This window comes from Lithobates pipiens, unplaced genomic scaffold (assembly GCF_037356315.1).
Source record: "Lithobates pipiens isolate NorthernLeopardFrog02 unplaced genomic scaffold, aLitPip1_a1.2 Scaffold_8, whole genome shotgun sequence".
NCBI lineage: Eukaryota > Metazoa > Chordata > Amphibia > Anura > Ranidae > Lithobates > Lithobates pipiens.
In genome coordinates this window covers 173,212,788-173,224,049 of record NW_027507903.1, presented here as the reverse complement: position 1 = coordinate 173,224,049, position 11,262 = coordinate 173,212,788, and the positions used below count along the sequence as shown (strand labels likewise).

The 11,262-nt window shown below is 44.2% G+C and overlaps 1 protein-coding gene across 4 annotated transcripts in view; it reads left to right on the top strand.

Annotated features, from left to right (window-relative positions):
• The first annotated feature begins 367 nt into the window (after positions 1 to 367).
• Positions 368 to 11,262, top strand: part of RELN (reelin) — a 651,259-nt gene continuing 640,364 nt past the window's right edge. For 3 of the 4 annotated variants that reach the window (XM_077471875.1, XM_077471874.1, XM_077471872.1), the window contains exon 1: positions 369 to 800. In XM_077471875.1, the coding sequence (XP_077328001.1) occupies positions 563 to 800 (238 nt within the window). In that variant the 5' untranslated portion in view covers positions 369 to 562. Of the gene's footprint in view, positions 801 to 11,262 lie in introns of all 4 variants that reach the window. The other variant, XM_077471873.1, reaches the window with a different exon arrangement.

Below are 11,262 nucleotides of genomic sequence, written 5' to 3'. Positions count from 1 at the left end.
TATTATGGGACGATCATGTCACTCATTGTAGGGGACAATCAGGTCACTCATATTATGGGACGATCATGCCACTCATATTATAGGACGATCAGGTCACTCATATTATGAGACGATCATGTCACTCACTCTATGGGACGATCATGTCACTCATACTATGGGACGAGCAGGTCACTCATATTATGAGACGATCATGTCACTCACTCTATGGGACGCTCATGTCACATCCAGAGGGATGCGGAGGACGCGCAGCTCGGCCAGCACACCGTTATCATTCACCTTTTCTGCTTTCCCTTGCAGCACGATGTGCAGGAGGCGACCAATCAGCGCGGAGGGGTGTGTCCCGCTGCCCCTGTTAACATGATGTGCATACGAGGCGGCATGTCTTATGTGTTTGGGAGATCCTCTTGGCAGGCTCGGGCTCCCTCCTGCACACCGCTCATTGGTTCCGCTCACCTGAGAGAACTTTCGCCGCACTTTCATCCGTGACAACTTTTAGTTTTTTGCCCTCACAGCCCGGCACTTATGCAGAAGAGAGTCTAGGTGCCAGCTCTCTGGGGCAACCATGGCTCAGCTACGCTCATGCCATAGCAGGCGATATAGTTGCCTGTCGTTGTTCCTGTGGAGCGCGTACCTAGCCGCGCTGTGCGGAGCGGTGGCGTACTACCCGCGGTTCTCTCCCTTCTTTTTCCTATGTACCCACCACGGAGAGCTAGAGGGGGACGGAGAGCAAGGAGAAGTGCTCATCTCTCTGCACCTTGCCGGGAACCCCAGCTACTACATACCTGGACACGAGTATCACGGTAAGTGGCCACTTCTCTCCTAAGCTACATGCCATACATAGACGTCACCGAGGGCAGGGTTCCCATCACAGCTGGGGCCATTTCTACCAGTGCGGAGCCTAGGAAGGGGCATTGCTGCCTCTAACAAGGGTATTGCGGGGCATTGCTGCCCCTAGGAAGGGTATTGCTGGGCATTGTTGCCCCTAGGAAGGGACATTGCTGCCTCTACGAAGGGGTATTGCTGGGCATTGCTGCCTCTAGGAAGGGTATTGCTGGACATTACTGCCCCTAGGAAGGGGCATTGCTGCCTCTAAGAAGGGGGGCTGCTGCCTCTAGGAAGGGGCATAGTTGCCTTTAGCATTGCTGCCCTCCCCCCCTCGGGGCATTGCTGCCTCTAGGAAGGGGCATTACTGCCTCTAGGGTTGCTGCCTCTAGGAAGGGGCATTGCTGCCTCTAGGAAGGGACATTGCTGCCCTTTCCCCCCTAGGAGGGGCATTGCTGCCTCTAGGAAAGGGCATTTGTGCCCCTAGGAAAGGGGATTGCTGCCTCTAAGAAGGGCCATTGCTGCCTCTAGGAAGGGGGACTGCTGAGTCTAGGATGGGGCATAGTTGCCTTTAGGATTTCTGCCTCTGGAAAGGGGCATTGCTCCCCTTCCCCCCTAGGAAGGGGCATTGCTGCCTCTAGGAAGGGGCATTGCTGCCTCTAGGATTACTACCTCTAGGAAGGGGCATTGCTGCCTCTAGAATTACTACCTCTAGGAAGGGGGGATGCTGCCTCTAGGAAGGGGCATTGCTGCCTTTCCCCCCTAGGAGGGGTATTGCTGCCTCTAGGAAAGGGCATTTTTGCCCCTAGGAAAGGGGATTGCTGCCTCGAAGAAGGGCCATTGCTGCCTCTAGGAAGGGACATTGCTGCCTCTAGGAAGGGACATTGCTGCCTCTAGGAAGGGGCATTGATGCCTCTAGGAAGGGGCATTGATGCCTCTAGGAAGGGGCATTGATGCCTCTAGGAAGGGGCATTGCTGCCTCTAGGAAGGGACATTGCTGCCTCTAGGAAGGGACATTGCTGCCTCTAGGAAGGGGCATTGATGCCTCTAGGAAGGGGCATTGATGCCTCTAGGAAGGGGCATTGATGCCTCTAGGAAGGGACGTTGCTGCCACTAGGAAGGGGGACTGCTGCCTCTAGGAAGGGACATTGCTGCCTCTAGGAAGGGACATTGCTGCCTCTAGGAAGGGGCATTGATGCCTCTAGGAAGGGGCATTGATGCCTCTAGGAAGGGGCATTGCTGCCTCTAGGAAGGGGCATTGCTGCCTCTAGGAAGGGACATTGCTGCCTCTAGGAAGGGGCATTGATGCCTCTAGGAAGGGGCATTGATGCCTCTAGGAAGGGGCATTGATGCCTCTAGGAAGGGACGTTGCTGCCACTAGGAAGGGGGACTGCTGCCTCTAGGAAGGGACATTGCTGCCTCTAGGAAGGGACATTGCTGCCTCAAGGAAGGGGCATTGCTGCCTCAAGGAAGGGGCATTGATGCCTCTAGGAAGGGGCATTGCTGCCTCTAGGAGGGGGGATTGCTGCCCTTCCCCCCCAGGAGGGGGAATTGCTGCCTCTAGGAAAGGGTATTTCTGCCCCTAGGAAGGGGCATTGCTGCCTCTAAGAAGGTGCATTACTGCCTCTGGGAAGGGACATTGCTGCCACTAAGAAGGGGGACTGCTGCCTCTAGGAAGGGGCATTGCTGGCTCTAGGAAGGGGGACTGCTGCGTCTAGGAAGGGGGGATTACTGCCCCTCTACTGCTTAGGATTACTAATGTGTAAGTGACAGGAGGATCACAGCAACCATCACATGCCATAAACAGCAACTAACCAATGACTTACTATAATTAGATCATACAAGGTGTTATAATCTGGAATGTAATCCTGTATAGTGATCAGTGAGAATAGGTCCCTATCTCCCCACTATAGGAAACAGCAGGATTGTGTACGGCATCTATTGCTGCCAACAAGGTGAACTTACTCTTCCTTCCTTCTTGTCCTGTCACTGGATGTTTTCATTTCCTTGGCACAGCTGTGTGTTTCCTATGGACAAGCATTGTTCTGTGTTGATGGCTTGTTGCGCACAGACCTGCGGTCGGTCCTGGATTAGGGAGATAAAAGTAGAACTGGGTCATGGGCACTTGTTTCAGCCATTTGCTGTACAAGGTGTTTAACACGCACCTAGCGATCTGGATTGTGCTTCACTATGGGATGTCACAATTCATTGTGGAGAGGCATATGTGATCATTTATTACAGAGCCTGATAGTTTGTTTTGTCTTATTTAGAGCAGTTTTGCTCAACTAGGGTTCTGTGGAAACTAGGGGTTATTCCAGAGGTTTCAATAGTAATTATCAATTTCTGATTATTCAGCTATCCAAATATTAGCCATTGCCCCAATAATTTATATTTTTTTATTGTAAGAGGGGTATTATTCTTACTGTAAACCAATGTAAGGAACATTCCTTCCACTATCCACTAATGTAAGGAGCATTCTTCACCCTCTCCACCAATGTAAGGAGAATTCTTCCCACTGTCCACCAGTGTAAGGGGGAATTCTTCACCCTGTCCATCAATGTAAGGCACATTCTTCCCTTGGTCCACCAGTGTAAGGAGCATGCTTTCTAATGTCCAACAGGGTAGGGAACATTCTTCCCATTGTGCAACAATGTAAGGGACATTCTTCCCACTGTGCACCAGTGTAAGGGACATTCTTCCCACTGTGCACCAGTGTAAGGGACATTCTTCCCACTGTGCACCAGTGTAAGGGACATTCTTCCCACTGTGCACCAGTGTAAGGGACATTCTTCCCACTGTGCACCAGTGTAAGGGACATTCTTCCCACTGTGCACCAGTGTAAGGGACATTCTTCCCACCGTGCACCCGTGTAAGGGACATTCTTCCCACTGTGCACCAGTGTAAGGGACATTCTTCCCACCGTGCACCAGTGTAAGGGACATTCTTCCCACCGTGCACCAGTGTAAGGAACATTCTTCCCACCGTGCACCAGTGTAAGGAACATTCTTCCATTGTACACCAGTGTAAGGAACATTCTTCCCACTGTACACCAGTGTAAGGAACATTCTTCCCACTGTACACCAGTGTAAGGAACATTCTTCCCACTGTACACCAGTGTAAGGAACATTCTTCCCACTGTACACCAGTGTAAGGAACATTCTTCCCACTGTACACCAGTGTAAGGAACATTCTTCCCACTGTACACCAGTGTAAGGAACATTATTCTCATTGCCCTCCAGGGTAGTGAGCATTCTTCTCATTGTCCTCCAGGGTAGGAAACATTCTTCCCACTGTTCACCAATGTAAGGAGCATTCTTCTCACTGGCCTCCAGGGTAGGGAGTATTCTTTTCGCTAGCATTCCTTCTACTGTCCACCAGTGTAAGAAACATTCTTCTCACCGTCCACCAATGTAAGGAGCATTCTTCTCATTGTCCACCAATGCAAGGAACATTCTTCTCACTGTCCACCTGTGTATGGAGCATTCTTCTCACTGTCCACCAGGGTAGGGAGCATTCTTCTTAATGTCCACCAGTGTAATGAGCATTTGTCTCACTGTCCACCAGTGTAAGGAGCATTCTTCTAACTGGCCTCTAGGGTAGGGAGTATTCTGCTCAATGGCCTCCAGAGTAGGGCGCATTCCTTCTACTGTCCACCAGTGTAAGGAACATTCTTCTCATTGTCCACCAATGCAAGGAACATTCTTCTCACTGTCCACCAGTGTAAGGAGCATTCCTCTCGTTGACCACCATTGTAAGGAGCATTTATCTCATTGACTAACATGCTTAATTTATTGTGAACTGTAAAGGGTTCCTTTAGAGGTTTCTAGAGATTTCTTTGAGCAATTAGCAATTTCTGTCTCTCAAATTATCAACCATTGACACCAATAATCTTTTCAGCTTTTTATAAGAAGGGTTATTCCTCCCACTAACCACCAGGGCAAGGGGCATCCTTTCCACTGACCACTATGCCAATGTACTGTAAGCTGTAAGTAAATATAGTAATTATTCTGTGTTTAAAACATTGAGAAAGGCAGTATTAGAGCTTCATGTCATGCATACAGAGCTCATCAGCCATCATGTGAGTGGGGGTATTATTATAAATCTTGTGTGTTACGTGTAAATACACAGTAACCACCACATGTTCTTATTTGTAACATTGCAAAATGTCACTATAATGAGTTTCATTGAATTCATTTTCTTTAGGACATCTCTATGAAAATTAAGCTTTAATCACTTCTGTTTCAACTTAAGCTAATAATGAAAAAAAAAATATCTTTCATACAAAATTGACTTTACATAATGTAAGGAAAGCTAGCTAGCCTGGAGTCATTTGGGTGTTCGCACAACAACCATTTCTGTGTTCCCTTTCTGATGTGTACCAGAAATTATAAAAGCATATTGTGATGAAAATCAGGACAACAGCGATGGCTAATTACTGCACAGTAAAATAAGTTTTACTTCAGTAAATTGACAAGGTCTACACAATCTAAATAACATGCTTAAAATCAAACCTTCATTCATACATCTGTCCCAGGTATTTTTACCATAGTACTCATTGTTTTGGCATGGTTTGGTTAGGCTTGCAATTGCTACTATATACTTAGATAATGAAAGTAAAGCTAAACCACCATTCATCTTTTGATGGGCAATATTGTTAAATCTATAACCTGACTTACTGCTATTTTATACTACAGTGTATAGTTTATGTATTGATTGTGTATTTAAAGCTGTTTTGGTCTTTAAAAAAAATGAAAATATTGTATAATAATTTGCCTACCTATTAACTTCCTCTGATTGAACACAGGTTCAGCAGACCTTTGGGACCAATTGACCTCCCATAGTGGGATTGTGATTTGCTTTATCTACAAAATTGCAGTGTCTTTGTTTGGAAGTGTAGCACAACCCATAACGCAGCTGAAATGCTGCTCTTATAGTATACTGTAGCTATGGGCTTACAATAATCTCCCAAATAACTCATAATTTTTCACTTTGCTTTATTGTTGCTATAGCTGTTGAACTAATGTGTTTACTTCTTGACCACATATTGGTTTATAATGCTGATTCAGGAAATGCATTTTGGTTTCTAAATTAAGTGATGCCTAAGATTTGGATATATATTCATTTCGAATATTGTGTTTAAGCTGTCTTCAGCTGTCTTCAGCTGTCTTCAGTCAATTAAATGTTGCAGGAACTTGTCACAAATGAAGTCCCAGATGAGAATTTATACACCGTTTAAAAATGAAAACTATGTATGCATACATCCTTTTAGCCGTATTCGTCTCTTGGTGATACCATGGGCCAGCTTTCTGGGTACAATGTCTTGCATACTTGAAAGCCATTTCCATAGACATTTATTGGCAGTTTTTCTAAGAGGTAGGTCATCCAATCTTTTTTCAACCCTCCTTAATTTCTCGGCTTGGAACTGGTAGGCAGAATGCAATAACATGTGCATAACCAAACGTACAAACTTACTAGGGCCAATTTAAACAGGAGCCACATAGAAAGTATGTATATGTGTATGTATGTATATACATTATTAAAATATAGAACTTTGTAAATTAATACATTTTGTATTTTTTTCAGTTACCATATTTATCGGGCATATAACACACACAGACGTATAACACGCACAGGCGTATAATACGTACCTTCAATTTAAGAGGGACGTTTCAGGGATTTTTATTTTTTTTAAATAAAAGACTTTGACAGAAAATAATGGTCAGTGCCCATCAATGCAGCCTTATCAATGTCCATCTGCAGGCTCGCCATTGCCCATCATTGCAGCCTGATCAATGCCCATGATTGCAGCCTTACCAATCATTGCAGTCTGATCATTGCCCATCTGCAACCTTACCAATCATTGCAGCCTGGTCAGTGCCCATTTGCAGTCTTACCCCTCTTTGCAGCATGATTAGTGCGCATCTGCAGCTTTGTTGTTGCCAAAATAAACAGACCCGGATCTCCTGTGCAGGACGTCAATGCTAGGAGGCGGGACCGGGCGTGACTGCGAGCAGAGCCGAATACACAGGAGATTTGGCTCTATTTCGATGGAGATTGTTCCCTCCTTCCCCTCCGAGGCAGCCATTTGCGTAATAAACAGAGCTGGATCTCCTGTGTACTCAGCTCGGCTCACAGTCCTGCCCCTTGGCCCGGCTCTTATGATGGACATTACACCGGTCCAATGGTGGGGTGTCAATGCTATGAGGCGGGGCTGGGCATGACTGCTAGCAGAGCCGAGTACACAGGCGATTTGGCTCTATCTATTTCGACAGCGATCATTCTCTCCTTCCCCACGAGGCAACCATTCAGCGTATAACACGCACACGCGATTTTCCCCTGATTTTAAGGGGGAAAAAGTGTGTGTTATACTCCAATAAATATGGTAGTTATGCTGAATTGTGTAAGTGTATTTAAGCTGCAGCCTTACTAGTCTTACAAATGCTCCCTCCCCTCTCTTAACACCTATACTAACCAGCCTGTGTAAGAAAAATGTATACGCATACCTATTTTTAGTTCGGTCCGATGACTGGGCCGAGCTGCAGCAGGGGAATGCAGAGAGTGCCTGACGATGGCTGTGAAAGTCGGGAGCATTGACAGTACATATGGGCTCCCATACTGTAGTCGTTGTTGGCGGTCTCTCCTTTCCTCTGCAGCCGTTGCAGGCTGACATCGGCGAACCGAATCACATGGCTGGACCTGAACAGGCTGAAAATAGGCGAGGATAGTTTTACACAGTGTTAGTATAAGTGTTAGGAGGGGCAGGAAGTATTTTTAAAGATTGATTCCAGGAATTCAGCAACTTTATGAAAAGTTCAGGCACACTATGAGTTAAATCCAAGTAGGTGCATTTCACCTCAGAGACTTTTCACTATTGAATATACAGTTGTGCTCATAAGTTGTGTGTGTGTGTGTGTGTGTGTGTGTGTGTGTGTATATATAAAAGGTCAATGAGTTTCTGGACTCCTGACAGACTCTTGCATCTTTCATCCAGTGCTGCACTGACATTTCTGGATTCTGAGTCATGGGGAAAGCAAAATAATTGTCAAAGGATCTGCAGGAAAAGGTAGTTGAACTGTATAAAACAGGAACGGGATATAAAAAGATATCCAAGGAACTGAGAATGCCAATTAGCAGTGTTCAAACTCTAATCAAGAAATGGAAAATGAGGGGTTCTGTTGAAACCAAACCACGGTCAGGTAGATCAACTAACATTTCAGCCACAACTGCCAGGAATATTGTTTAGGATGCAAAGTAAAACCCACAAATAACTTCAGGTGAAATACAGGACTCTCTGAAAACATGTGGTGTGGCTGTTTCAAGATGCACAATAAGGAGGCACTTGAAGAAAGATGGGCTGCATGGTCGACCAGAAGAAAGACATTACTAAGCAAATGCCACATATTATCCTGCTCACAGTACGCCAAACAGCACAGAGACGAGCCTCAAATCTTCTGGCACAAAGTCATTTGGAGTGATGAGACCAAAATGTTGCTTTTTGGCCACAACCATAAATGCTTCATTTGGAGAGGACTCAACAAGGCCTATGATGAAAGGTACACCATTCCTACTGTAAAACACGGAGGTGGATCGCTGATGTTTTGGGGATGTGTGATCTACAAAGACACAGGAAATTTGGTCAAAATTGATGGCAAGATTAATGCAGTACGTTATCAAAAAATACTGGAGGAATATTTGCATTCATCAGCCAGGAAGCTGCACATGGGACGTACTTGGACATTCCAACATGACAATGATCCTAAACACAAGGCCAAGTCAACTTGTCATTGGCTACAGCAGAACAAAGTGAAGGTTCTGGAGTGGCCATTTCAGTCTCCTGACCTCAATATTTTTGAGCCACCGTAGGGAGATCTTAAACGCGCAGTCCATGCAATTACAGCCCAAGAATTTACAGGAACTGGAGGCTTTTTGCCAAGAAGAATGGACAGCTTTACCATCTGAGAAGATAAAGAGCCTCATCTACAAATACCACAAAAGACGTCAAGCTGTCATTGATGTTAAATGGGACAATACATGGTAGAGCTGCATGATTAATCATCAAGAATCGTTATTGAGATTTTTTTTTCTTCCCTGTTGCGATCTTGACTAAAGTGTTTCACGATTCTTGCTATGCATAGAATTCTCTCTGCTCTTCTGAAACCACAGCCCTCAAAAGAAAGGAAGAGAAAAACTGGGCAGTCTGCCAAGAATCATAACATCCTTTATCAGTTGAACTTAAGTATAAACATTGCAACAATTTGTCAATGGAATAGACTTTGTGTGTAAGTGAAAAAAGTTTAACTACTTAAACACTAAACCTTTTTCTGACATTTGTTGGTTTCAAGCTAAACATTATATATATATATATATATATATATATATATATATTTTTTTTTTTTTTTTTAGTAGACACCCTAGGGAATAAAAAAAAAGGGTGGTTGTTGCAATATTTTATATCACACTGTATTTGCACAGCGGTCTTATTTTAATGAATAAAAAAAACAAAAAAAAAACAGTAATGTTAGCCCATTGTTTTTCGTATAATGTGAAAGATTTTACATTGCGAGAATTGTGATCTTTTTATTCTAAGCAAAACAATTGTGATTCTCATTTTGGCCAGAATCGTGCAGCTCTAATACATGGTATTAATACCTGGGGTATGTAAACTTTTGATCAGGGTCATTATGGTAGTTTCTGTTGTGATTATGACTTAAAAAGAGTAAACATAGTTGATTGATAATAAATGGCTAACCATGAAAGAAACGATTTTGTGTTATCATTCATATTCTCTGAAAAATGGCCAAGAAATCATAGATTCTGCCAGCGTGTGTAAACTTATGAGCACAACTGTATGTGGCAGGTTTATTGTGTTCCTGCAGAATATACTCGGGCTGTGAGAGGAGAAAAGCACACAGAGCAGTTCAGCCGCCCCTCCACTCTGCTGCCCATTCACAGAAGCCTTTGTATTTTGGGAATTAGTTAATCACAATTAATGATGGTTTAAGAGAACCCATCACTAAGAAGCTAACATTTTCACATTTGCCAGCCAGTTAGATGATGGCATGGGTTATGGCAAAATGTAACAGAAAAGTAAGAGCAGATAGCTTAATGCAAAGTTGTCACAAATTTTTGGTGGACCCTTGAGCAAAAAAAAAAAAATCATGGAGTTTCACTTATGTGCCCCACATTTTTTCCCTGCTTTAATGCTACAGTTGCAAGTATTCTCTATGGACTTAGATTGACACCTCCCCTCTCAAAAGTGGCAGAAATCTTACTGGCCTATCTGGTAATGAATTTTTGAAGTTTTTATACCTTTCTGTCTCCAGCCTGCTAATTAGACAGTGAGAAGCAATCTAAGCAATCTATTGCTTAACTTGTTCATGCGCTCTGTTCAGGTGTAAGCATGCTCCCAGTGTTAGATTAAGTTAAGAGCACAGTGAAAAAGAGAACAAATAACTAGAGCCCAGTTGCTTACAGTACAATATTTAAAGAAGATCTCCAGCCTTTCCTCCTCAAAACAACAGATGCATTGTATATAGGAAATGAATCACAGCCCCACTGTCAGTTTGTGTATAACTTACCTCCTTTAGCTGTATACAGCAGGTTTCTGTGTCTGTGATGTCACTCCTCCTCCTGGCTGAATCTTCAAGTTCTCTGATTTCCTGCTTCTTTCCTTTGCCAGTCCTGATACTACATCTCCAACAATCCTTTGAGCCTTTTTAGTTTCAGGGTGGGCTATGGGAGTCACTTGTACCAGTTTTGGGAGGTGATATGGGTGGGTCCTCAGATTACTGGGCCTTCATGTGGGTGGGGAAAGGTGTAAAGTGTCATACCTCCTCCTGTGTCGTTCCTGTCTTGCAGCTGCCAAAGAATAAATGCTTCCTGCAAGACTACAGAGTAAAGGCTGTTGGAGGTTTCATGAAGGGGTTTTCTTTTATATGTAAACAAATCACTTCAGTTTGCCCCCCCCCCCCAGAAAACCACCAGCCGCAACTGCTCCCACCATTCTCCCGCCACTTGCCGCCAAATCAAGTAAAAGTTACAAAACCCACCAATTTATTCTCTAGGGCCTCTGTTTTAAAAACTATATAGTGTTTGGGGGATCTAACTAATTTTTAGAAAAATAAAAAAACAAAGTGCCAGATAATGCCTGGTCTTCATGTGGTTAACTAGAAGGGATTGAATTCTAATTGTGATCCATTCAATCCTGCCCAGCAGCAGCAGCACAGCTAGCTTCCAGAACAGGCTGTGTATGTGTGTATATGAAGGGGTTTCCTTCTTTAACCACTTCAATACCAGGCACTTAAACACCTTCCTGCCCAGACCAATTTTGAGCTTTCAGAGCTGTCGCACTTTGAATGACAATTGCGCGGTCATGCTACACTGTACCCAAATGAAATTTTTATCATTTTTTTCCCACAAATAGAGCTTTCTTTTGGTCAT